Here is a 27696-nt window from a genome sequence, read left to right as displayed (position 1 = left end):
CCAGCTCTCTTGGAACCTCTTTAGGTCCTGGAAGATGCTCTAAGGTCTCCCAGAGCCTTCTCTTCTCCAGGCTGAACAAACATCTTCTACTGCAGTTTGGTAATGGGTAAAGATCAGATGTTTTGCTACTAAGTAAGAATTCCCAGTGCTTAAATAATTATTAAAGCCCAGAAACATGAGAAGTACCTCAAGGGAAATGCTCAGAATTTTGTCCTCTGGTCACAAGATCATTTTCAGGGATTTCTTCAGCCTACTGCTTCCAGATGCTGTTCACCAGCTGGGATCTGGAAACCAGTTACACGGAATTGCACAATATAGCATTGCTCAATGTTTTACATTTTGTCCTTTGCATTGCAACCATTTCTGGCATTTAGTGGATTTTATCTGATACCAATAAATGTCAGGGAAATTATTTAAGCCAGGGTTATTATGGAAGCCATAGGATGACACCAATAATCACTGTGAGACTAAGTAACTATTTAGTAAAAATGTTTTATATAAAAGGCACGTAGAAAAATTTACAATATTCACACATTAATGCAACCTATAAAAATTTGCTACATATGTCATTCAGCACAAAGTGAGATGAAAAGAATGAGTTAGGACACAGCACAAACAGAACTTGCTATATTTTTCCATTCTTCTTCAAAGGTGTCCTGTCTGATATCCCTTGATAATCTTCCCCCAAGATAAGATCTGGCAAACATGTCTTCAGATCACTCAGAAAATTATTTGGTGTGATTCCTGTTGCAATATGCTCTGCATGCAGAGACCAAATCTGATAGCAGGGGTCAGTCCTGTGCTGAAATCACCAAGCCCAGTCCATCTGCAAGGAGAGCCTACAAAAGTCCTTTCTCCAAGGTAAAAGACATACAGGTATGTAGGGAATGACTTTGTTCTTCAGCCTTTCTGGCAGGGAGAAAATTTCTGAATTAAATACTGAAATAAGAAAGAAAACTGTTGAAATGTTTTCTGTTATCTGTCAAAACAGATGATTTGAGAAGGAGGCAAACCCAAGTGTTCCAGTAAATGGTGAAGAATTATCTCACATTTGATTGCCACTGAAAACAGCGTGTGTGACACTGTTAAACAGCAGGCTGAAGTTAAAACTCATTATTTTCAGCTTATACTGGTGTGTTTCTTTGCCCCAACCTGCCAAAAGAAGGGTATTCCTGAAAATCTGAAATTCTGCTCTTGCTGCTCCAACACAGGTATTTAAGTGAGCCAATGCACCTGCTTGTCTGCATGGCAGCTGAAGACAGGGGCTGGTGTGTGTTAATCCCCTGTTGTTGGCTGGGCAGGAAGATGAGCTGTGCCTGTTTACTGGTGAGGCCCATGTGCAGGGGCTGCTGTGATTTAATTACCACATGCAGGTGAATGGGAGGGTTCCCACGGCAACCCCAGTGTGTTCAAAAAATAGCCAGACTTTTATCCTGCCATCACTCTGTTGATGTAAAGTGACATTTGCAGAACTGTCTTCATTTCCCTCCAGTATTTTTATTTTTCACCTTTCCCACTGTCTCCTCTGAATCTGGGCAAAATGCATTCATGGTGCAATTTGCTATTCCTTTACTGACAATGCTACAGATGTGCTGATTTACACTGCTTGACTTTTGCTGTGCATTGAGCCCATACAGTCTAAACTTTAAAATCCTTTTAATACAAAATAGTAATTTTCATTGAGTTAAAAAATATACTGTTAATTTTTTTTTAAAAAATGTATTTTACAAAAAGAATTGTGAAATTTTTTCCACCCATTCCTAAAAATAAAATCAAATAATTACAGCATTACCTAAATAAGCAGCATTTTTGTAAGAACACATAGTTGTGTTTGTTTTCCTTAAATTGTTAGTCATTGGGGTGTGTTATTCTACATTACATCCTACCAGAGACCAGGACAAATAAACATGGAGGAATCTTGTCATGCCTAACTTGCTGCAAATTTCTCACAGAAGTCATTATTTACAATAACCCACTTTTTTTTTTTTCTGGATCCAGTTCTTGCTGTCAACAAGTGTAACAGTAACTGCATTACTGAACTTATTGGGAGCCCTGTGAGATGTCTGCAGCACAGTAATTAAGTAAATAGGCACTGCTACAAAATGTTGATCAAAACACAGATTGATTTCAAAAGCTCTTCAGTGCCATTCCAGCAGCTGCTCTTATGTACAATATCCAGCACAAGACAAATGTTTTTACTCAAGACACGGTCCTGGAGAATGCTTAAGCACATACTTAATTTCAAGCATGTGGATACCCTGATGTAGTCGGACTGTTTGTGTGCTTAAAATTAATTAGGTGCTTAAGTGCTTTGTTAGACGAGATGAAGGCGTGCAGCTTCTGCAAAACTCCTGTTCAAAAAACTTCTGGAGAAATTCTACAGGCACTTGGGCACAGTATGTACAAAGGCTCCTTACAGGAGCTGACATATTCAAGACAGGGTCCCAATGGAGACCACAAATAAAATTTGATATCCAGTCTAAGCCATGAGTAACCAGACCTGGAGCATCTGCCACCTCTTGTGCCACAGCTGAGCCAGCCTGGAGCATCTCTGCTGCTGGAGAGCGCTTACCTGCCCGGGGTTCTGGCCAAAGGTATCACCTGGGGGCTGTGAATCCCTCACACACTGCCAGCCTGGCTGCCTGTGCCTGCACAGAGCATTGCCACCCACAGCCAGCTGCTGCTGCTCTTCCTGCCTGCTGGGACAGAACTCGGCATGTGGTGAGTGAGCTGAGAAAGGGCAGGCTGCTCTTGTTGGTATCAATACAGCTTTTGCTTGTTACCCCCTATTTTATAGGAATTTAAGCTGTCCCTGACTAGAAAAGCTGGGCTGTTTGGGATCATGATTTTCATGTTTTAACCGATCATAAAGGCTCCAAAAAAACTTGCTTCTTTGTCCATGTCAACTATGTCACTGTTGCTGACCGAGACAAAAATCCTGTCCTCTCTCTTCAGCTGAAACACACCACCTTGATAGATGGAATAAAGTCCATATTCTGCCTTTTTAGACCAGCAGCTTGTCCTTGCACTTTTCATGAGCAAAATGGGCTCAGGGTAATTAGTCAGTTTGTAAACATACTGGACAAGCTGTTTGGGGTTTCTGATTTGTCCCAACAAATCTGAGTCCTCGTTCTCGTTTTCACGGAAGCGGAAGTAAATTTGTGAGTAGATGTAATAAAAGCCCGTCTGGGGTATCACTAACTCGCCATTTCTCAGCTCCACGTTGTAAAGGAAGGAGTGGCCTTTTCTTGATGATTCCCAGTTGTTTATTTTGTGTCCAATTCCTCTTCTGGGCAAGGGATTTACTTGAAGGGAAAAAAAAAAGAGAGAAATGTTAACTAAAAAACAGGTAGTGAAGACATGTATGTGTCTGCTAGCTGAGAAGCTTGGTTTTTAATAACAAAGTAAGGAAACCTGCTCTTCCCAGCAGTTCATTAGGTCCACTCTCACAACAATTTGATGGTCCATAAGTAAGCTTTATGTGGGAATTGACATGAATTGACTGCTTTATTTTTTAATATCTGTGCTCCCAAATAAGGGGAAAAAAGAATGTTTTTACTTAGTAACAAAGTTAAAATATCCATTAGTGTCTGATACCCTCTGAAGCTGCAGAAAGCCAAGCAAGCCCCTTATTAGCATGGTCTGAATGTCAAGTCTCTCCTGTCTGTCTCACATTTCTAATAGGTCTGTCACCATAGCAGCTGGGACTTGCTCAACTGACAGAAGGAAATGAAAGAAAAGAAGAAAACACTAGGAAGGACATTTAAATTTCTTTTACCCCCTAATAAAGGTTCCAAAAGAAGAGTCTGGGAGGTACCCAGAAGAAATGGGCTTTCTCTCTGTTTGGTGAGAAACAGCAGAAAAAACCCAGTGTCTGAAACAAGACGATTTGTTTCCTACTACTCACTCAACACAAGCATTAAAAGGTGTTTGTAACCAAGAGGCTAGCAATGGGAGAGTAACTGAATGAATTCTGTGGTGTTTAACTGTTGTTAAAGGTTTCTCCTTACTGCGTGAGGACAGGGCGCTCCTCCTGCTGCTGCTGCCCGTCAGGTGCGCCGCGATCCTGCGGCTGGGACTGCGCGGCTGCTGCCCCTCCGAGTGGGGCAGTGTCAGAGTCCTTTCAACTGAAAGGAAAAGGAAACCCCACATCAGAAGCAAGGACTTTAGAAAGCACATCTGTTCCATCTGACTTGATTTTAAGGAATAGGTATGTTATTTTTTAATTGACTGAATGGCTATTGGCTAATAAGGCTCAAATTCTGCTTTTACTTTTGCTCAGGAAATGTCTTTTTGTTCCTCTTTGCTCTCCTTTTTCTCCTCCCTCTGCATTCAAGTTATCAACAGACAAAATAATCTGTAATACTCAATTTTATGGTGAAATATTCCTAATCTCCCTGTGAATTTCCACTTGGAGGTTGTAATGCATCTTTAGTGTGAGCTTCAGCAGAGCTGTTCCTTAACTGATCTCTGCAGCTCTGTGCTGCATGATCCAGGAGCTGGGGTACTGGGAGGGCTTTTTCAACATCCCCCAAAACACATGGGACTGAGATCTAGAGCTGAGTCCTCTGCATCCACCTTGGTTACCTTGTTCTAACCACTTGACAGTAATTTTGGCTCCTGAAAATTTGCCTTCTAGTAATAAGTAATCATTTTGTGTAATAAGTAGTCATTTTGTGAGGACTTGATGCCAGTACAAGATCTTAGCCAGTTTTCTGCACTTTTAAAACATCAAGTCATTACACATCAAATGCCACTAGCGGCTCCTTTTTACCACAGATAATAAAATTATTACAATACCGTTGATTGCAGATATGTTTTCCTCGTAGCTTCTTGACATCATCTGCCAACAAACACAGTGAAAATGAATTAGCTTGTCATCTGGGGCTGACAGGTGCAGGAAAAAGACACACCTTTTCTTTACTCATGAATAAAGAGGATTCAGGATTTGATCAACAAGCAAACAGAAAAAAAAAAAAAGAAGCACCTATTAGGTTGTTGTAATGAAGAATTTCTATGTTTACATCTTTTAGGTAATGAAAGACATGGAAAACATTTTCAAGAGCTCAAGCATAAATCTATTGAAAAATCTGAACCTCATGCTTCTCTCAAATAAGAGAAGTGTCCAATCACTAGCTTCCATTTGCAGAGTACTTGGCAGTGTGAACTATAGGGTCTTAGATCTGAGAAACTGAAATAAATTTATTTGTATAAACACCTAATTAATTAATTAATTTGTATAAATACCTATCTTTCTAAGCTCTTAATCCAGCATATTTCACTTTGTGCATTCCCCTTCTTCATAACTGTTTGCTGACTGCTGAAACAAACCAGTTTGGTATGGAGAGTGGTGCAGCAGCAGCAAGTGTGGTGATGATTTACCTGGGTGGCTAATAAGGCCTGTATTGCCAATTATTGATGGGTTTTGTCCTGCCACATTTCTATTTATCCATCTATCCTAATAGCAATAATAGTATTATCATAATTGTAACTTATTTCTGGCACCCAGACTACCTTTTTCTAAGCAATCAGGGAGCTAGTAGGTATATTAGATGTGTAAACATCCACCAACTAGAACAATGCTTTCTCTGTGCTGAAGTTCAGGGACTTCACTGGCAGAGCTTCTCCAAAGGAGCAGAGATCTCTCAATACGGATAGAGAATCTGTTTTGGACTGCAAGATCTGTTTTTGCCAGGAAATTTCAGCCAGAAGAGAATTTCTATGGATGAGCTTGTTTATGTGATAGAGATGGGATTTTGAAAGCCATTGCAGAAGATTTTAGCCTCTGTGATTTTTCAGCCAGACTGACTTTGTTCTCTGCAGCCAAAATTATTTGGATTTTGTGTTATTGTAAGTCACACAGAAGGTGCTCTTTGGGAAGCTGCTGTGCCTGATGCTGTGTGCTCACTTGCTCTTTCCTCCATCACTGCATCACACAGCTCATAACTGGACCACTCCTCAGGCACCTTTGTACCTCTCCCTTTGTTACATGTAATCTCATTTTCTCTCCCCAGTCTCCCTGTATATCCAGAGGCAGTGACAGCTCTGATAGCACCATAATCTGTATCATCAGGTAGAAACCCTTTACCCTGAGGTATTTCAGACAAGCTGACCCATTACTGGAATTTGCTTAGTAAAAGCTGATAGTCTTTGCTTTATAATCTCCTGAACGCAGGGAATCCAGTTTTATGGGTTGTTTTTTCTTTTGCTTCAGTGCAAGCACTCTGCAGCTGGAGCTGTGGCCTGACAACTGCTTTGCAATAAAACAATCTGAGCCTCCTTTATTCCGCTATTAGGATTCCTTCAGCTGTAACATCACCAAGCACACTGTTCCCAAATACCTTTTTAATTAACTTTCCCAGGTGCCACTTCACTTGCCAGCAGGGATCAGCTTCTCTGTCTTCGCTTTCGATGAGATCCAAGTTTTGGATGGAATTTCCGATCTCCTCCCCGGTGAGACAAGCGATGCCGCTCTTGGAGTACGAGTCCTGGAGCTGCAGCAGAGGGAAAAGCCAGGATTTTTCATCCATGTGTTTGCAGCTGTGGTCTGTCACTGTATTCACTGAGTGCTAAGAAACACACTGTGTTTTCTGTAAAGCATTTGTTAGCATGGTGCAAGCAGGGCTATATGAACAAGAAGAGGATTTAATTCATCCTGGTCTGACATGTTTAAATATGAGGACATACCTCACATGCAAAAATATGCTTGCATTATCTCTATGGACATAAATTTGGTATCCACTATTAAGCTTAATAGGTTTTGTGAAAATTCAGTACCCAAATCCCTGATGTTGGAAATTCTTTAGATTCTCTAGTTCTGCATTAGAAACATTTATTTTGCACAAGATTGTTTTATAAACAAATTATTGAGGATTAAATCAAATATTAGAACACAAAAGTATTTTCTATGCTGTCTTTTCAGAACAATTGCATTTCTAATCAAGACCTTTGCTGTTATATATATCTGTACCATATCCTCCCCATATCCAGTCTGGGGTCTCTCCTAACAGCATTTGTCCTAATAGTCCAGACAACTGAAATGACATTTGAGTCCAAATAAAATTATAATGCTAGACTGTTTTGACAGGAAAATATCAAATATCTATCTGTATCCTCTAGTCATGGAAAAAACATTTTTCTGCTAAGATTGAAGAGATTGGCAAAACTCCTTTTGGCTCAAAGGGAATCTGACTGGGAGAGTTTTCCTAGTGGAAAGCTCTCTCCGAGCTCCCTGTGGATGTGACTCCAGCTGGCGCTGTTGCTTACTGTGGAGCACAGAACCTGAGAGCAGCCCTTGTTTGCTTTGAACTGGGCTCCTGCTGCATCAGCTACAGACTGGTGGGGCTCGTGGAGCCAGCAAAGCACTATGGGAACTTGGAGGTAACAGCAAGAAACATGCAAAGCTTTCAGATGGAATCCTGGTAGTAGGATTTAAATTTCAGTTTTTTGTTGTGTTAAAGAAGCTTGGTTTGGTTTGCTAAACAGATCCATTTTTTTCTACAAGTACCAGTTTTTAGCTGTCCTTGAGACTGGGGTATTAAAAGCAACAAATGGATTTCCTCCTTCCCACTCCATGCTTTTCCTGGCTTTTAGAGAACAAAGGCATTTAGAAAGAGATTTCACCTCCTTCAAGTCCCATCTTCCATTTGCAGCAGCAGATTCCACTGAGCTTCAGCAAGTACTTGGATTATATATTCTGTAGGCAGCAGAAGGAAAAGGGGCCCCCACTGTGAGTGTTTGTGAGGGTTTCTTTGCCAAGTTTGTGAGGTGTCTTTGCCAAGGAGTACAGCGGTATTTTTAAATCAGGTTTTAAGAACTCCAAGTGATTAATATTATGTGCTCATTGAGGTAAAACTGCAGGCTCTGACTGATTTAACTACACAGTGAGCTTCTATAAAAAAGTAGTTGGACAAGTTTAAGAAAAGAAGCCGAACATAGGCAAGTTGTGAGGTTATTGTTTGTTGTCTTGCAGACCTGCCACAGCTCAGTTCCCACCTTTGCCCTCCCATCTGGAAACAAACAGTCCTGAGCCTCTGCCTCCACCTTACCTGCTCACTTCTCCCCAAAACTGCTTTACTCTCCTGGCACTGGAACCATACTTTGTATGTAGTCTGAAATCCTCAGGGAATGCAACATTGCTGCAGCACATTATGGAACTGAGGAATTGGAATTCCTCTTGTAAGATTTACTCAAACGAGGTTTATCTGCAGCACTGAACCCTTTGAGGACACAACTCGTGCAGGAATCTCATCCTGTAGAGCCTCTCTGTTATGTTAGGAGTGGTTACTGGACTGTTTTTGAAACAGAAGGAAGCCCAAGGTTGTTTTCCTTGCAGCCCTGTATCCTGCAGCATAAGAACTTTATTGTCTCAGTACTTCCTCTTAAAGCAAAACAGTTACACAAATGTCATTCTCCTAGTCAGGTTACTACAGCTGCAGCATGCTTTCTGTAAAGACAGAAATCCCTGCAGTCTGTGCAGCCCCAGTAATTTGGTGAAGGTGCAGAAATGCAGGTATTGTGAACAAAAAAAGGGAAGAAAAATGTACAGACAAAAATGATAGTTTATCTATGGAGATTTATTCCATATGCACCATGTGGATATAGGGTAGCAGGCTGTGTCTAGATGAGGTTTTTCCTGTTTATTGTGCAGCAAATGGCACATGCAGGAATATGTGGTTAAGGTACCCCCTCCAGAGCCAGCAACCTTTGTTGGCAGCCCAGCACAATTCAGTTTGGATAGATTTATCCCTTGGATAGATTTATCCCTTCACAACAAATGCAGGCTTGTTATTCTTCAGAAACTGTGAGCTGTTATTTTGGGCAAGTCCCCGTGGTGTTGTTGTGTCCCAGGTGTACATATTTGAATAGAAAGAAGGAAAAGATAAGTGTGGTTACTAATTACTTAGATTGGCACATTTGTTAGCAAGGGACTCTGAACTGGGTGCTGAGGAAATGAAGATACCTTTATATATTTTTCTTCATTTTCTTCATTAGCAATCATGTAATCTGATTTCATAAAGTCAGTACATTTCTGTGACTCCCCCACTGGACAGCCACAGCTATAGATTCAGCAGGAAAATCTGTTTTATACGTTTTAAAAGTATGAGCATTGGCTCCTATTGCAGAACACTGCACACCCTTTGCCTCGTGGAGAACTCTGACATCTCAGAAGATGCCACCTATTAAATCTATTGTGGAATAAACACATATCTAGCATAATATGCTTCTCTACATTATTATTAATAATGTAATTAACTATGCATTACTGAGTGCATATATACAATAGTAATATTCACTTATGCAATACTTTCTGAAGCTGCAGATGTACAGAACACTTACCCACAGGTAGGTTTACCTGTGTGCCAGGAATAAAAACTTACAGCAGGACAGTCAACTTGGGGTAAGACACACATGGAAACCCTGCGTAAAGGGTCCTTGAAAAGCAGGGCCACACACACGGGACTACCAATTAAATTCAACTTTCTTGTAGTGTAAATAATCTTTTGCAAGAAGAGGGAAGAGTTAAGCAGCAGCTGGCAGGCCTCAAGGGTGGCTGCACGGAGACCAAAGCATCTAGACTATACAATGAGTATTTTACAAGGTATTCTGGGGGATTCAGCGGTGTTCACCGTCTGGAGCAGTTCCTTTAGGATTAATCACAGTCTTAAAACCACGTATTGTCCTAGAGAAAGCACTCGAGCTCTCCCCAGTGCTCCTCGGCGGTGCCTGGCCCATCCATCTGACAGCGCCTGTTCCACCCAGCCCTCCCGCACCGCAAAAGTGATGAGACGGCGAATTTTCGCTCTAATGGGAAACACATTTCCTGCAGAGGCGCAGAGCTTTGTTTTCCCGAGCCTGTCAGTCCGCAGCAGCCCCGGCTCGGAGCTCTTTCCCGGCGGTGCTGCAGACAAAGGGCAGCGGAGCTCTTTGTCCGCGGGGCCCGGCCTGGCCCGGCCCGGGGAGCTGCTCGCACCCCCCGCCCACAGAGCCGGCCCGTCCCGGGGACACGGCGGGAGCGCGGGGTCCCCCCCGCCGCCGGGCCCCGCCACAGACCTGTCGGAGCTCGCTGGTGAAGTAGAGGAAGGTGACGGCCACGCACACGGACTGCAGGAGCACGGCGGCCACCAGCACGGCCCCGCAGGTCTGCGCGGGGCTGGGGCCGCCCGCCGGCAGCATGGTGGGGCTGGCTGGGGCCGCAGGGCCGGGCTGGAGCTCCGGGGACCCCGGGGCTCACGGCCGCTGTCCCGCCGCGAACTCAGCCCCCGGCCAGTGCACCCCCGGCTCAGCCCGGCCTGCCGGGGCATGGAGCGGGCGGGGCGCCGGGAGCCGGGCCCGCCCTCTTTTCTCTATTCCAGCCTTCCCTCGTCTCTGTTCCAGCCTTCCCTCTCTGTTCCAGCCCTCCTCTCCCGGCTTTCCCGCCCTGCTTTCCCGGGTTTTTCTCCCGGCTGCCGCCGCTTTCTCCTCCTCCCCGAAGTGCGGGATCATTGCTAAGATGTGCGGTCACTGCTCAGCGCTGCTGGAGCATCTCCGAGCAAACCCCCTGAGAGTTTGCCCCCAGAGAACCGTGGAGGCTGGTTTTTAAAGACATTAAGGCTCTGGTTATGTGCGCAGAGAGGCGCGGAGTTTCCTGAGTTCAAGTTGTGTGATTGAATCTTAGAATCACAGATTGGTTTGGGTTGGAAGGGATCTTAAAGTTCGGCTCGTCCAACCCCCTGCCATGGGCAGGGACACCTTCCACTATCCCAGATCCAACCTGGCCTTGGGCACCTCCAGGGATGGAGTGTCCACAGCTTCTCCAAGAAACCTGTGCCAGTTTTTCACCACCTAAGTGTAAAAATATTTTCATTGAAAATAGCTTCTTCCTTATACCTAATCTGAATCGACTCTCTTTCTGTTTAAAACCATTACCCCTTGTTCTTTTGAAACAGGCCCTGCTAAAAAGCCTGTTCCCCTATATTTTATAAGCCCCCTTCAGGTACTGAAAGGCTGCATTGAGGACTCTCTGGAGTTTTCTTTAGCTGAACAAACCAAGTTTTCTCTGCTTTTCTTCACAGGAGAGGTGCTGCAACCCTCTGAGCATCCTCTGGATTCACCCCAGCAGGTCCCTGTCCTTCCTGAGCTGTCCTATCCTCTGCAGTTCTCCTGTATTGCTGGTACATCACAAAAAAGTGATTGTAAGCCAATAACCATTACCAGGAGCTCCTTCCCAGTGCTACCAGTGCTTCTGCACCCTGGTCATGTCACAATTATTGCCACACCACATGGGCATCAGGTACATTCTGAGCTTTCTTTATATGATGGCACTCTGGGGTTTGGTTGGTTGGTTTTCAAACCTCTAAGGCTTCTTCTTGCAAGCTTTTCTTCAAACTGTTCTGCCCAGACAGAAGTTTTTCAAAGGCATGTCTGTGCTTTAGGGTGTGTGCATTAACTTTCCCTGGGGTTCTGACACCTTCCCCTCACACAGACAGGGTTATAAGTAGATCCATAATTATCTGCTGATTTTTTTAAATCAGCAGAGGTAGCAGCTCTGCTGACTGCAACCACAGAAAACTGGGATTTCAAATCCAAGTGCAGACATTTGAGTCAGGTCACTTCCCTGCTGTTGGCTGCTGGATGAGATGAAATTTTGGCTCCTGCTCAACATCTGCAACCTGAATGCCAGCATGCAGGTGGGAGTTCTCAGTGTAATTACAGGGGAAAATTACAATCAAGATCTCATAATCTCCCCTGCCTATTGAGGTCATCTTTAGAAGGCGTAACTGCATTGTATTCAATCATTTAGAGGAAAATTAATTGGTTTTTTATTTCCTTCATAATGTAGCAAAAGAATCCCTCTGTGGCTGCAGACAGTTTGTTGGGCTCCTTGAGACATTCAATCTCTGTGCCAAAAGAGTTCAGATCTGTGTAATTCCAACACAAATGTCAGATGGGGAAGATTAGCATCTTCTCAAAAGTGAGCTCATGGTCCCCTCCTAAGACTTCTCAGAAAAGTCAATATGACACTTTGGACTCCTCCTGCTTTGTTTATCACGGTTCATAAAATCCTAAGAACAAAATTTCATCTGAGAGAGTTATGTGAAGAGTCAGTTAAAAAATGGCAAGCTAACTTGGATGAAGACTTCTGCCTGCTGAAGGGAGTTTTTGTGGGGCAGTTGTTCAGGGAGGTTCTATCCCATTGGAGGGAGTTTCCTTTCAAAAAGTATAGAAACAAAAGTGAAAGAGCCAGGGCACTACAGAGCACTCTTGTTCCCAGTCACAGTTGGTTTGGATTCTGTGTTTTTCCAGCCCCTTCATGGCTTTCTTTTCAGCTTACAACTTTTAACAGAATTATTTTGTAGGTTAACATACAAATTGAAGAAAGATTTTTTTTTCAAGACCCATATACTCATTTTGTTGCCCTCTACCAGGCATGGTCTGTGTCCCCCTGATCTATTATTTTAAATCCTCCAGGGGTATTTCTGATTTAATACTTGTTTAATTAATGTCAGTCTTGCAAGGCAAAATTAATGAATTATGATTTGAAAAGAGCAATGGGAAAAGCAAACTCAAATCCATCTCTTCAAAAAATTATGAGTTCACTATCTTTCTGAAGATTTAAGATCTGAAAATTTCATTACACAATGAAATGATAAACAGTTCATGAGTTTCCACACTGATATAGGATATTCCAAAAGTGCAACTCCATTTCCAGCATTGAATGCACTTGAAACTCTTTCCTACTTTCAATGCTCACTTTTCCAGAATTCATTTTTGTCTCTAATAAGTGTAAAAGTACACTGAAAATAATAATTTTGTTTTAAAGGTTCCAAGAGTTGAAAATGGGTGTTTTGATGAAATTTGGCCACAGTAAGGCTGGGGCATTGACACCAGTGGGAAGGAATGGTGTTAGCATGCTTTTAAACAGAACCAAGTCACTTGTGTTTGTGTAGTGCTAGACTAGGACATCTCTCCAGCAAAACCTCTGATACTTCCTGGCTGCTTCATCCCATTAAAGCCTACTCACTGAGCCATTTAATTAGAGATAAACCTTAATCTGTCCTGTGGACTTAGGTTGTGTCACTTGGCATGTCAAGGAAACACATGGCAGGGGACCTGCCACATTTGTCCTGCAGCAGTGTGACCAGCAGGAATGTGAAATGGCTCTGAAAATGTGTAAAAATGAAGGAAGAGTGACTTGAAAACGTCCTTCAGCTCCCATTCCTCAGTGATTGCAGTGATGGGGGTGATGAAGATGTTTCCAGAGAGGATGTTTTCCAAGGCAGACAAAGCAGAGTTGACTTTCTGGTACATAGAAGTTCTTGACTTTGATTTCTCTGCTGAGCAGCAAAGGGGGTCGTGTTTTCCATCACAGCATGTAATTAGTCATGAACAGCCTCACCCTGCCAAGCCCCCCACTTAAGCAGGCACAAGAAGCCTGCAGCCAGCACAGGGTCAACCCTGCAGTGTGGTCCTTAGCCCTGCATATGTGCTGGACAGATCACATCTGGCTCCTGTGCCTTGTTCATTCCTTCATGGTCCCTGTGCCAGATTCCAACCTCATGCTTTCCTGCCACTTGTAAACCAGCTCAAATCCATGAATTCATTGTGATTTGTACTGTCATGGGATCAGGACCTGTTTATCAGTGCAATACCCTTTTGGCTTATGGTGTTACACAAACAACTGCAGTGGTTTGGCTGGCCCAAAACACACCTATGAATTAAATTTGTCAGACTTGGCATCTCTCTTTTAATGCCCAAGCAGTGGATTTGATAAAAAAAGCAGGCAATATCTGTGCATAGACATGCCACAGTCATGTCCAAAAGTGCTGGGGAAACAATACTCCAGATCTAACTGTGGATCTCTCCATTGCGGTTAAGAAAATATTTAACTAAAAATAAATAGCTTTTGCCTGTTAATACACTGTATCTATTTTAAGCTTGTTCTTAACTTTTGTCAGTTATATAGGGGCACTTCCAAAAGTATATTGTCTTTTATGACTGCTCATTATGAAATCTCTCTTTGAAAGATTTAGTGTTATAAAATCACTGAATGGTTTGGGTTGGAAGGGGCCATAAAGCTCATCCAGTTTCACCCTCCTTGCCACGGGCAGGGACACCTCCCACTATCCCAGGTTGCTCCAAGCCCTGTCCAACCTGGCCTTTAACACTTCAAGGCATGGGGCAGTCACAGCTTCTCTGGGCCACCTCTGCCAGGGCCTCACCACCCTCAGTGGAAAGAATTTTTTCCCAATATCCCATCTATATCTGTCCTCTCTCAGTTTGAAGCCATTTCCCCTTGTCCTATCACAGGTACTTCTTTAGCTGTCAAACACCAGGGATTGTCACGAGGCACATCCCAGGAAAGCACCACGAGTTACTCACTGGATGAATACTGTTGGTTTCACTAAGGTGTCCTGACTCAAGATTCCTTCTCACAGTGGGGGATTTTTTAACACAAATAATTTCCATGTAATTGCTTTAATGATGACTTGTAGTGCCACAACAGAGAGGTTTTTTTTTGACAGGAAGGTCTCACCTTTCAACGGTTCTGTTTGTCTTAGAATAGAAAATTTTGGTTAAAGAAAATTTTCTGAGTACATAATTTTGGAATAATTGAAATGACTTCATCATGGCAATAATGTATGTATTCATTGTAAGGAATACATGGCTCTGCTTTCCTGTATTCCCCAGAGATCCCTGAAGCTTCAGCAGCTCCTTTCAACTGCAGATTCCCAAGCTGGACCTGGCCATGTGGCTATTCCCTTATTGCACAACCAGTCTTGTGTGAAGCACTAGATGATGCTCCCTGGCTAGGGGAGCAAAGGGAATGTTTATAGGTGCTCTTAAGTCTTTTTCTGTGTTATGCTAACCGAGTGATAATGGTGAAATAGGTTCATTGCAGTCTCAGCTCTGGAGGGAGCTGGGAGGAGATCCATAACACATCCATCTGCCTCCACAACATTTCAGAAAGAGGAAGAATTGTCCCTGGCACACGGCAAAGCCTTGCTATGCAATCAGCTTAAGCCTTGAAGCATGAAATTTGATTTTCTTTACCATAGGTGAGTGCTTTTAAACTCCACTGAAAATGGAAGACAGATTTCTCTTTAGGGTGCCAGTTGTGTATGCAGAGAAATTACTTTGTTTTGAGGCTTCTTGTCAGCAAAGGAACTGTCACAGGCATCACTGTGAATTCAGGGGGTCTGGCTCAGGGTCCAGCCAGGTGAGTCAGGGTTAGCCAGACTGTCCAGAGGCTTGTGAGCAGGAAACACGAGTCAATGGAAGCCCTGCAAGACAGGAGGAGCTTGAATTACTGGTGGAGATTGCTGGGTTATCAGTTGGAGCAAAGCTGAAAGGAAACCCTGGCCGTGGTGAATATGCCAATCCCATCACGGTGCTGATAAACAATACACGTGCTTTATGTTATAAAGGTACTGTATAAATTATCAGTTGCAGACATTGTAGTAGAATTTTGTGTATCAGCATCTTTGGTGACCAGTTGGTCACCTAACTGCGAAGGCATTTGCCTTCTGTCCTGAAAATGGGTCATTATAGGGCAGGGAGCAGAAATTCCCCATAGCTACTGCCAAAGAGAGCATTGAGACAGCTCCAGGGCCAGTTTGCCACAAGAACAGAGACTGAATTGATCTGGGGCTGAAAACAGATGGCAAATTTTGCCAGATGCAAGATGTTTTCTTGGCCTTGTATGGCACTGAAACTCAGTGAACAGAAAGCTGGAGGAAGAATAGAAACTGAAGCAGTCTCCTGGGTCAGTATGCATTTCAGTTTCATCATTCCTACTCCAAAGTTGTGTAATATTTAACTGAAAAAAGAGATTTATAACTATAACAATATTTAACTAAAAAGCAAATTACAGTGTACTTCATCAAGCTGCAGTATATTTACTCTTGGACTAAGACTTTTTGCTTTTCCTCACTAATTTTCAACTTAAGCTAACATTGATTGGCAAAACAAGAACTTGAGTGTCTGGGAATAAAACTCATATAACAAACACTTCCCTGGGCTCTTTGAAGCAGGATTTCCTTATTTAAAGTAGAGAACATAGCATTTTTTTTACAAAACCCCACTGGTTTAAGAGCTAATGATTGCTACACAGCGATCAATTTGCTTATTCTGGGTAACCCACAGCACTTGTCTTTTTCCATTAATTTTTAGCTAGCCCTGAGATGTAACTTAATACAGGAGTGCTCCACCAAACAAACCCAGGAGACTTGTTCATATCTTAGCAGGCAAAACACTCCCAACTTGTATTTCCAACTTTGTTCAGTCATTACTCTTATTTGTCTGAACACCACAACAATATTAGCAGATTAACTACTGCTGTGGTCACAGAGTTTTTAAGTAATCCATTAACCAGAAAGGTGATTCAGGCAATGCAAATAAAGACCATCTGAAAACAAAATGTAAGATGGCAACACTTGGAAGGAATGAGATTTCACAGGGGTGATCTGAACCTTATCAAAGTATTCATTGTTCCAGGTGTCTCCTCAGATCAGAGTGCACAGGATTCAGCAATCCCTTTCATTTTGGATGAGGGTTCCAGGTGGACTTTAAGGGTTGTTGGGTCTTTCTGCAGCTGGAAGCACAAGCCCCTCAAATTCTGCAGTCTCCTTGGTGCAGCCACAGTTCCTGAACTGGGAAAAGGAGACACAACCAGGTGCTTCCAGTGGGGGAGAGGTGGCACAAAGGGTGAGCTCAAGGGTCCTGCAGTGGGTCTGAGGCTTTGCAAATCCCCTCTGTCCCCATGTCTGCAGAGGAGCCAGGCAAACCTTGAGTTCCCAGAGCCCTTGTCCCACTTTGCAGAGCATGGCCTGCCCTTCCTGCGCTCTGCTGGAGCAGGACAGTGGTCAGTGGGACCCCTGTGCAAAGACAGGTCACAGAGGAAGGGTGAAACCCCCACTTTTTAAAAAAAGTTTATGTTGATTCTGGGTTTTCTGGGAGATTTTTCACAGCAGCAACACCAAACCTCTACAAGGACACAGGTAAAATCACAGCAAACTGCATAAGGGCAGAGAAGAATGGAAGGAAACACTTAAAACCTTTTTTCTGCCAAAGAAAATATCCATATGATGACATCATCGTGATATATGTGACCTTTTTTAAGTTTATACAGATTTGTAGATGTAATAAGGAAGAGAAAAAAAAACCCATCAGATTTTATGGTGAAGGAGGAAAGACTGGAAATAGAGCAAAAGAGTGTGCTGGGGGTTCAAACATAAACCCAGATATTAAAGGAATCCAGACTTGCCTGTAAAATATTTTGCAAGAGTAAAATAATTTCAAAACTTTTTAATGATGAGTGTTGGAAACTTGTCTTGGCAGAATCAGTGCATGAGATTGCCATGGAGAAGGCTGGGGAAGATGTTTGGGCCCTTATTAAAACTACATGGACATAAATCCATATGCAGGAGTTCAGCTTGAGGTCTATATTTTGTGCCAGTATTGCCTGACTGGGTAAGATTTTGCACTTCTTTAGTTTCCTGGATAATTTTGGGGTTTGGGTATATACTGGCTAAAGTGGTCAAGGATTTGTGGGGTTTGGGATAAGAAAATGTTGGAACTGTTGCAACAGAATGTTTACATTAAAAGAATAAATGCAAAAGTAATTTCTATATAACAAGGAAGTATTATCACCAAAGGGCGGTTGAAAAATAATTGATGACTACAATCAGCCACTAAAATAGCTCTTCAGCACAGTTAGATTGTAAAAATACCTCCATGACTAACTTAATTAGAACAATTACCAAGGACTTGCCTTGGCTTAAAATAATATGTCCCTTTTTATGACTTTTGGAGACAGGTGAACTTGATCTTCTTGTCTTCTCTAATGCTCACATCCAGTAACATATTTGGGACAATTAGGTCTTTAATCACCTAAAGAAAACATATCATCACTCACCCTGGCAGCAGAGAGCTGTTCCCAGCACAGAGATTTTTCTGGTGTGCAACTCAAGGGCTTAATTTACAAAATGGACCTGAATGATACAGATGCACTTTTGTGAAAGGAAAACATCAGGACATTATGACATGGCTTCAGAAAAATAACTTCCCCTCCTCTGTTGGTGTCGTTGGTGTCAGTGGGAGGAGCAGGATGTGATAGTTGGACAGGATCTGATATCCATCTATCCAGGCAAAGCACAACTGGGGAGAGATGATTAGGAGATGCAGTGAGGTGTTAGATGTGCTCAGTCCTCGAAAGAAAAGAGCTCCACTTCTGCCTTCTTCCCATCTTGTACCTGCCTCTGTGGTCTTGCTGCTTACCTTGGGTCAGCTCTGGTGCTCATCAGAGCCAGTACAGCTCATTATTCCCACAAAACACCAGAAAGTTCTCTACTGGGCTGGCAACGAGGACTGGCTCAGAGAAGAGCCCACAAGCCCAGGGCAGTGCAAGGAGAGGTGGGAGCCAGTGCCAGGGTGAGGATGACCCTTCCCTGGCCATGAGGAGGGCTCAGCTGCCCATCCAGCGTCAGCCTTAGCCATTCCAGAGTGTTTTTGCCAGTGCAGAGGTTGGATCTGGCTCATCTTCAGGCACTGGCTTCTTTTAAGTTGATAGTTTAAAGGAAAAGAGTAAATTTATGGCTTTCTCATCACCCCTGCCATCAGTTTTTACTGAGTGTTTTCAGGCTGATGAAACTCTTCTGTCAAAGAGATTAGTGGGGAAAATCCTACCTGTTATGTAACCCTCATTTTGGGGAAAAAAACAATCCTTATGAGAAACACAATGCTTATTTCCTCCAGTGAGATTAACATTGGTTTTGTTTTCCTTTTCTTTGTTACTAGCAGTTTAATGTTTACCTTCAAGGCTCTCTGAAGGGAGTTGCCCACAGAGCTGCAGTTGAACTTGCTTTCTGTTTCAGCCACCCCTTGAAGTCCTTTCCAGGCACAAGGACAGGTCTCACCTGGCCCCAGGTGAAACCTCAGTCAGACACAGCTCAAAAGAAATCACCAGCAGCTTTCCTGAATTGGTGGTTTGACCATCCCAGTCAAAAGAAATATCCATTTCAAAAGAAATATCCATTTACAGCTCCCACTTCTTTTCACTGTGTTTGAAAGACAAATTCAGTTCCCCAGACATGTGTGTGGTGTGGTCACATGGAGGGTTTTGCTGACCTCCTTAAGAGTCAAGGAACTGCAGGGCAGGGTGAGAAATCCCATCAAAGGCTGTGGCTTGAGCTGCCCTTTAGTGAACAGCCTGGAAAAATGAGTCAGTCCCCCCCACACCTCCTTCCACTTCAGCTTCCCACCCAGGTGTAAAAATGTGCTGGTGTTGCTCCCTGCCAGCACCCAGCTGTGTAAAGGACATCTGCCTTATGAAGGGAAACACAGACCCTTCTCCCATGTAACACCTTTACAGAGTTTCACAGACCTGGGGAAGCACCTCTGGCTTGGCTGTGAATGTCATGAGGTGGATGTGCATTTTTAACATGAGACCTTTGAATTCACTGTCATCAGCTGAACCAGGAGAATGGAGAGTGCAGTTGCAATGTTTATTTGAGCAGTGAGGCTACAATAGAGCTTGTGGGGTTTGCCAGTGCTTGTGTTTGGCTGATTGCTGATAGCTATGCAGATTTTATGTGAATTCAAGATAGCAGAAGACAATGAGATACCTTGAAAATCCAGACAGAAAGGTTATTAGGATTGCCCAAGAATTGTTTGGAGTGAATACTCAAAGAGTGCTCAGCTCTGTACATAACTTTGTTTTCAATGTGCTTTCTTAAGAAACATTTACCACCTCTGCCCCTCTGTCACATGGAAGAGGTGCTGTTTAGTTTCTATCACTCAAAACTGATAAAGTGTCCAGAAGCGAGGGATGCTTCTTTAGAAAGCCCTTTTTTGCAGCTGGTTATGAAACAGCAATTTCATTGTCCTTGCAAGATTTTAATAGGGAGGAAGTTAGAAATATAAATACCCCATCCATAGCCTATTTATTCTGCTCATTTCCTATTTCCTTGCTCAGAAATTGTCTCAGGGTCACTTGAGGCTGTAACTGGAGATGCACAGCAGCTCTCACCAGGCTGCCGTGCCTCCTGCGGGCTCAGATTTGCCACATTCAGAGTGAATCAAATTGTTCCAGAAAGTTACATGCAGTCCCGAAAAGGGTTGTGTACAGGTATGGGGAATCTGATCTGTCCTGAATATTTATAGTAGTAGTAGTAATTTGTTTGTTTTCTTGTGCTTGTCTTGCACAGCTACAGAGCCATTTGTTCTCCGGGGCCCACAATAGCTGGATGGGGATAGCAGAGATTGCTGTGATAATCTGTTTGCAAATAATGATTAGCAGGACAAAGCACTAAAGCTTTGAAGCTTCCCACAAAGAATTCAGCATGTCTGAATTAACCAGAGGAAGGACTGGGGTCTGGGTCTGGGGGAGGGCTACAGCAGCAGGAGATGGAAGCTGGCGGGAGGAGATTTTTGGTATGAAGAAAAGCAGATGTGAACACAGGGTTTGTCCATACTCTATTTCCAAGCACCGCTTCCCCCCTGCTGAGGAAGCACATTTTTGTTTTGAAAGAGCTGAATCAAGCTCCAGTATTACAGAATTAAAGCTCCTGAGGTGGGTTTTGATACTGCATCTGCCTAAGCTCACAGAGGAATCCCCTTCCCTCCACCAAACCAGTGCCAGCTTTCCTGCCCCACTGTGTAGGAACAGGCTCCCATCCAAATCCAGTGCTGATGCCAGCCCAGAGTCAAGCCTGAGTATGGATCAGCAATGCTCCACCTCTGCTAAATATGTCCCTGAAGCTGGTCTCTGATTCCCTGCATCAAAAACGACATTGCAGGAAGAGCAGGAGCAACACCAGAATTGCAGGAATCAGGTTGATTCTGTTGCCTTTGGGAATTTTAACACTGGGTCACCAGGAAAAAGAGCTGGGAGAAACTGGGTGCAACCACTCAGCAGGTCACTTTAGATTTTAAGTTACTTTGTGTTAAAAGTAAGTCAGTTTTCTTCAACACTGAATCTTTCTGAAGGTTAGAGGCAGGGATTCACAGAGCTATCATTGCCTAACTCAGAAAAGAAACTGTTACACATCAAAAGAGGTTTAATCACCTCTTTCCTTCCAAGTCTCTCCTTCAATCAGAGAGAGGCAATATTGCCAGCCAGCTGACTTCTAGGGTCTCCAGGGTATGGTTCTTAAAATGCAACACAGGAAATTCCCCAATTTTAAAAAATGTTCCAGAGGCAAGATTTGTAGGAAAAACCCAGTAACTTCTGCTTCATTTGCACTTTGCAAATCAAAAGAGAGGCCTGAAGGGTAGGCTGCATTCCTTGCTTGTAATCCTGGCTTGCTGTGGGTCTGACTCAGGCTGTGTCTGATCCTTGAGGTCACATAGTGGTTTTAACTCCAGAGTTGCATGTGAGCAAAGCACTCCAGTGATGCTCTATGTTTAGGCATGACCTGCAAGCATGCAGCAAGTGGGGGATGTGTCTGCAGTGTGACCCTTCAGCTGCTGGTGCTCACCTGCATCCCACTAGATATAAATCTGTGAGTTATTGGTTCTCCTCAGACAACCTCTCTCCTTAGAGCCAGTCCTGTTGTAACAGTCTCCACAGTCCCAGAGCTGTTGTCACTACTCATGATGGAGTGCACGGAGAGAGGAAAAAATTCCCTCTGAGCTCATGATTTCGTGGCTGAAGGCTGAATGGCTTCACCCTCCTCAGAGTGACAAGCTGACAGGTCCCCACAGGTCTGAAGAGAAAACATCTTGTGTTCCTGGCCCTTGCTTTTGGGTTTTTCTGAGCTCTGAACTTCTTCCTGGAATTTTTAGGGCTGGGAACTTACCTTTGGTTTCTTTGGAATCTGTGCTTGATTATTCACCTGTTTCTGAGGAGGTGTCAAACTGATCAAGATGCGAACCCAGGGGAGATCTGCCAGCCCAGAGCTCCTGAGAGCTACGCTGGGCTCTTTGTCAGATTTCTCCTCTGACTTTAGCTGGATTATTCAGCTTTTCTTCCACCCTGTGTCCCTGTCTTCAAGGAGACCCTCAGGTGAAAGAATTCCCAGAACCCAATGCTCCCCAAGCAGGTTGTGAAGAATTCATGCCTGAAGAGCACTTTGTGGGAATCGACTTTTAAGACTGAATTATTGATGCATTGACAAACCTCTGCTTTCTTTTCACAGGGAAGGAATGTCATGAGAAATAGACTGCTTAAAAACCCTGCTAATCAGATAATCCTTCAACATGGTGCTACTCCAGACCTGAAGTCCCCATATCTGTATGGATAGATGTAGAGGTCTATTCTATGAATGAATGCACACCCCTACCTAAACCTGCACACAGACATTTGAATATATGTATATATTACAGATCTAATTCCTCCCAGTGTATGGTAATCCTGGTTTAGTGCACTTAGCAAAACTTTGACTTACTGTGCTTTAAATACTCTGCATGACATTCATCCCCAGGTGGAGTTCAGCTGTAGTTGAGACAAATGTGTGTTTTGCCTGTGGGACACCTGCTATTACACTTTCTTAATGTGGAGAATGTTAATTTTTTTAAGGAAATACTGTTCACTGTTTGGTAAGCATGTAGCTCTCCAAAATTCTTGTCAGGCTACTTTGCTGTTTCTGACAGCCTGGAGCAGAGGTTTGATGTATGTTTAATATATATTTACACTGACCTGGAGAATTTGCAGTTCTTGTAAAACATCTTGTTTTACAAGATTCTAATCTTATTCTAGTTTCTTGTTCTAATTCCTCTTTCTTTTCCTCAGCTTTATGTCAGTAGCAGGTAATATCCAACCTGGCTTCCAAAGTTTCATATCTAATTTCTGCATTTTGGTGTTGTCTCAGCTGTTACAGCAGAGTGTAAAAGTCTTGTAAGGGTAAGAGAAAGTGAGCAGGCTGTAAGAGGCAGGTGATCCTAGACAAGATTTTTATTTTCTGAGCAGAAATGTTCAGTTGCGGGAAGCTGTAGCTGAAGTAAATATAAAGGCTTTAGGTTGTGTTCAGATTAAGACATTATTTGTTCACCCAGCAGTATCAGTGATGACAGATACATCTGTGTCACTGCAGAAGGGTTTGTGCTTTATCCTGACACTGGCAGAACCAGCAAAAAGGTCAGCCAGTGGTCACATCATGGAGCTGAATGCTTTCATAGATTGAATATTTGTGCCCCAAGGAGCACAAGGGTTTTTAAGGTATGTGGTATCTATTTTTGAAATGCAGTTTTCAAAAGGGAAAAAAAAATTATATAAATAAAAAAATTATATCTATGTGTATTTCTGAAGCATTTCTTCCTAGTCATGGCAGTTTAACATTGCTGTGGCTCAGTTCTGTGCTGAGTGGAGGGAACACAGCTTGGGCTGTGCTGCTGGCATATGAGATAATCTAGTCATGACTTGCTGTGACTTTCTTGTTATGAAACCACTGATACTGGATAAATACAGGACATCTGCATTCAATCCATTCTAACACCTCCTTTTTGACTGTAAATAAGTGCTCAGTGTAGCACTGACCCAAATTGAAAATTGTAAATGTGCAGTGAAGAAACCACAGGGCTCTGCACTGACACATGAGGGACAGGAGTGATCCCTGCAGGAATTCCAGAGGCACAAATTGTGCTGGGGACTCACCCAGCTAATGGGATTATCGAGGAAAAATGTCCTGCCCTTCAGGAATACAGCGAGGGGTCTACTGGAACAAGCAGTGCAATGTTAGGGTGCAGCCTTACCCTGCAGCAAAGCCAAGGAAATGACCTGTGGGTGCTGCAAAGGGACTGTTGTGTCACTCAGCTGCTGCTCCCAGCAAGCAGCATTCACCTGTCCCTGCCCTGGGCCAGCCCAGGGAGCAAAGCAAGACATGGAAACAGCTCCACGTAAACAGAGAACAATTTCTTTTGGCATTGCATCTTTTGGCAGTTTGCTCCCTGACTGGAGTTTCCCCAAAAGTTTTATTTTCACAGCTGATGGTTTTCAGTTTGAAATACGTGTCAGTGTCTTTGGGACCTTGCATTGGAGCAAGCATTGCCTGCCCTCGTTCCAATTCACAGCAAAAGCCACATGAGCTGCAGCAGGAACAGGCTCATTTTATGGCTCACAGCCTGGAAATGCTCTTCTCAGCACAGCGTGGTTTTCCAAAACTGGATGTGATCAACAATATACAGTGTTTTGTTAGGTTAGATGGCCAAATAATCTGCAAAGAAGCCAAATACAGACATGCTTTCCTTTACAGTTAGTAAAAAATGCTTTAAAAAAACAAGTGAGGAGTTGCTAAGGGTTCCTTGGGTTTTAAGTTTAATGCATATTTCCAATTTAGAAGTTATTTATTCTGACTGGATTTGTAGATCAAAGAGGAGAAAACCTACCTTGACTTAAAAGTCAAGGAAAAGTACTTGTCTTTTTACTTATTTCACCTTTCAGCTCTGATGGACTTAAAAACAAAGCTCTGGTAATGTGTTTGTGTATTTGTCTAAGTTCATAAAGATAATCTTAGCCCTCAAGGGCTTACAGTCAAAATCATTTGTTTGCAGCTCCTTGGGTACATTAAACCAAGCTGAGCAGCACCGATGGAAGTGTTGTGATAGTTCACCTCCACTGTACTTGCAGGGCTGATGTCTTATAAAAACCCAGCTCTGCATGGATAATTAAATCTGTTGCTGCTGTCAGGCTGGTAGGAATGTCTTTCTGTTGTAAAAGCCTTTCACCAATTGCACCTGTAATCACAGAAGAATCTCTCAGTGAAGCACCTGAGGCATGCAGGGAATGCAGAACTGCACCCAGCAAGATGCTCTGTCTGATCCCATTCCTCCCCAGTCACTCTGCTGAGGATGCTTTCTCACACTCTTGTGAAATGGCAATTCGAGAGGGGAATTCCGTGGCTCTCCCCTCCTGACACTTTCAATGCATTTCCCAGGCCTGTTTTTCCATCCTGCAGTGTAAAATTGATTTTGGTGAAATTTGAGTGAATTAAACTGCAATACAGTGATCTCCTTGCTCAACTCATATTTGCTGCCTGCCTTATTTATGTGAAGAAGAAGCACTCGGGCATGCCAATTATTCTGTCATTTATTTGCCTTGTGCATCGTGCCTTTGGCTACTAGAATTAAACTGGAAAATACAATTAAAAGCATTAGCTTTAGCAGACATACAAAAAAATATCATTACATGCTTGACAATGTTCTCCTTCATATTTTAATCCCTGCAGATCTACCTGTGCTATTAGATTTCATATACAGATTTTATTTTTCTCAGAAGACTACATTAATTGGAATGAGCATTCCTTTTTGTATAAGGAAAAAAAAAGGAATATGTCACCATGCTGGAAAGCCTCACCTGACTTTTCTTGGTGAGTATGGTCTAAACTTGATCTTGAATTGAGCAAATATTATTCAAGCTTCAAAATGTTTGCAGATAGCTGGACAGTGTTGTTTGGTAACGTGTTTGGCTTGCTGCACTGTGGAAAATATTTGTGTGTAAACTCAAATTGTTATACAAACACAATTTTTTACATAAACAAAGTTGGTCTGTGATGAAAAGCAGATAGAGGCAGCTCAGATGGGATCTGGGCATCTGGATCCTTCCTCCCTACACACCTCAGCAGGGAGCATGGGCTTGAGAGCCAGGTTGGTGATATCTTGCAAGGAGCAAACCTAAGCACTGAGAGTGCAAATGTCCCTCACTCTTCATTCCCAAATCAAAATAAATGATCAAAGAAAAGCAAAATTCTTACCAGAAAGTAGCTACAGCAAGTTGGAAAGACTGCTGAGCACAGCACTGAAATTTCTGTAGTTGTTTCCCTGTGAAAGTATTTTAGGGGGGAAAATGTTCCTGATAAGAAAATCTGCAATGGTATTAACCATGCAAGTTATTTGCTTTATCAGTGAAATTGAGAATCCATGAATGCCTTATACTTGTACCTCTCAAATCACTTTTGGCCTTGTTTATGGTGAGAATACATTATTAGTCACATAAAGAATTCACAAAACTCTTTAAATATATACCTCTTAACCTCTAGTAGAAACACACCATTGCAAGCGGAGTTTATTGCAAAGACCTCACAGAAATCCCTGTCACCCTCAGTTTGAACCTCCTCTCTACCTGTGGCTGCCACCAAGAAAGTATTTCAAAAGAAAACAAATGCCTAAAGAAACAGGGACAGGAGAAATAAAGGGTGAGTAAGAGAGACAAATCTGGACAAGTCCAACTGAGTGGTGACAGAACACAGACAGGCTGGCATCTCTGCAGAGTTAAAACAGACCAGGCTGGAGAAATGTGACATTTTCCTTACCCAGGGCCTGCATTTACAGCCTTGCATGCTGTGCTACATTCAAACATTTTAAATACCTGAGACATTAAATCCCAGCTATAAAAAAATCCCTGAAATTACATGCATTGAGTGGAAGAAGTTTTTTTTAAGAATGGTAGTGCCAGGAACAAGATACCTCTGGCTATGTGCTGTTTGCAGTGTTTTATCATTTCTTGTTAGTCCTGATAAAGGCTGTAAAAGAGTGTATAAACCAGGCAACCTTGCCCAGCTGGACTTGTTTCATTTAATGATTACTGCTCAAGGTAGACCAGAGAGAAAACAGAAATGAAACTCTCTACACCCAGGGCAAATAAAACTTCAGATTCATGGGATACTTCAAAGCACGTTGAAGTAGTATTTTCCTCAGTGGTAAGGGGTTTGATTTGGGCTGGTGAGGTCTGGATACCTCCAACAAGGTTTTGCTGAAGGGCAGAACTGCCCTGATTTGCACAATTCCCAGCATTTCCCAACATTTCTCAAGATTTCTGTTCGGTGCTGCTACCTCCTGGCTCCAGAAGGGCAGGGCTGAGTCAGTAAACAGGCAGGGCTTTTTGGCCAGCTTCCTTCCTTATTAGCTAGGAGCAGCAGATTGTTTAGTATTCGAAGCACTCTACTGAAACCACATTGGCTCATTTATTTTCAAACATTTCAGGGAAAGGGAAACAAGCTGAGTGGAGGGGTGGAGCTGATAAGCAGCAGTGTTTTTCTTTCCTTGGCCAAGTATTTTATTGATACTGTGGAAAGCACCAGCTCTAAAAGCTTTGACTTTATCTATGTGTGTTGCAGTTTTCTATGCAGAAAAGTAAGGTGAATTCCCACTTACACCCTGTTTGTTTGTGCCAGTCACTGCTCTCCTTGCTCTGGTGTCAGAGGTTCCTTCACCAGCACCATTAGATGGAGTAGCTACAAATTATGTGGGCAAAAAGTTTTCTAATCTGAGTTAGGTGTATCCCTATTCAAACCTCACAGACACATCTTGGGAGATGCTCACAGACCTCTCTGGATGGGGCAGCAGCTCCTGCTGTTGGGCTCTTGGGGTTCCCTCTCTGTCAGCTGTGGACCCAGAGCTCCTCAGGACAATGTCAGTCTCTCTGTTGGATTCAGCAGACTGTTGTTAAGGTCCTAAAATGACAATATGTAAATCGATTTCTTCCTTAGTAAACAGCTAAGTCTCCTCAGCTGTGAGGAGTATAATATTTTCAGAGGACTCTCTGTGCTCCCCAGCCTGCAGCAGCTTGGTGTTGTAGGAGCATTGTCAGAGGAGAAAAGAGCAAACCAGCTCAGTTAGAGCAGGTGCCAGCCCTGGTGCCAGCCCACTGGCTGCTGCTGTGTTTGTGTCCTAAAATCCTTGCCTGAATAAACACTGCTGACTGTGGTGAACTGGTGCATTCTGCAATGCCTTGCACAGGAGATAGAAATCTGGATTGTGTGCAAGCCCTGTGGCTGAGCGCTG

The 27696-nt window shown here is 43.1% G+C and overlaps 1 protein-coding gene and 1 long non-coding RNA gene across 2 annotated transcripts; one reads left to right on the top strand and one right to left on the bottom strand.

The window, feature by feature from the left end:
- Window positions 1–472: 472 nt before the first annotated feature.
- TNFSF10 (TNF superfamily member 10) lies at window positions 473–10290 on the bottom strand. The gene is made up of 5 exons (XM_015638214.3): window positions 10054–10290; window positions 6342–6494; window positions 4801–4843; window positions 4011–4127; window positions 473–3305 (listed from the first exon to the last, which is right to left on the bottom strand). Exons 1-5 carry the CDS (start codon window positions 10174–10176, stop codon window positions 2857–2859), a joined length of 885 nt encoding a protein of 294 aa, XP_015493700.1. The 5' UTR covers window positions 10177–10290; the 3' UTR covers window positions 473–2856.
- Window positions 10062–17508, top strand: LOC107208992. The gene is made up of 3 exons (XR_004498698.1): window positions 10062–10141; window positions 11055–11272; window positions 17320–17508. It is a non-coding gene; the product is annotated as an uncharacterized LOC107208992 (long non-coding RNA).
- Window positions 17509–27696: the final 10188 nt, after the last annotated feature.

This window comes from Parus major, chromosome 9 (assembly GCF_001522545.3).
Source record: "Parus major isolate Abel chromosome 9, Parus_major1.1, whole genome shotgun sequence".
NCBI classification, from domain to species: domain Eukaryota; kingdom Metazoa; phylum Chordata; class Aves; order Passeriformes; family Paridae; genus Parus; species Parus major.
This window is presented reverse-complemented; position numbering and strand designations above follow the sequence as displayed.

Coding starts and splice junctions, on each gene's coding strand:
- TNFSF10 (XM_015638214.3), bottom strand. CDS start 10,176: ATGCTGCCGGCGGGCGGCCCCAGCCCCGCGCAGACCTGCGGGGCCGTG. Junction 6,495..10,053: donor TCACCAGCGAGCTCCGACAG/GTCTGTGGCGGG, acceptor CCTCTGCTGCAG/CTCCAGGACTCGTACTCCAA. Junction 4,128..4,800: donor AAACATATCTGCAATCAACG/GTATTGTAATAA, acceptor TTTTCCTTTCAG/TTGAAAGGACTCTGACACTG.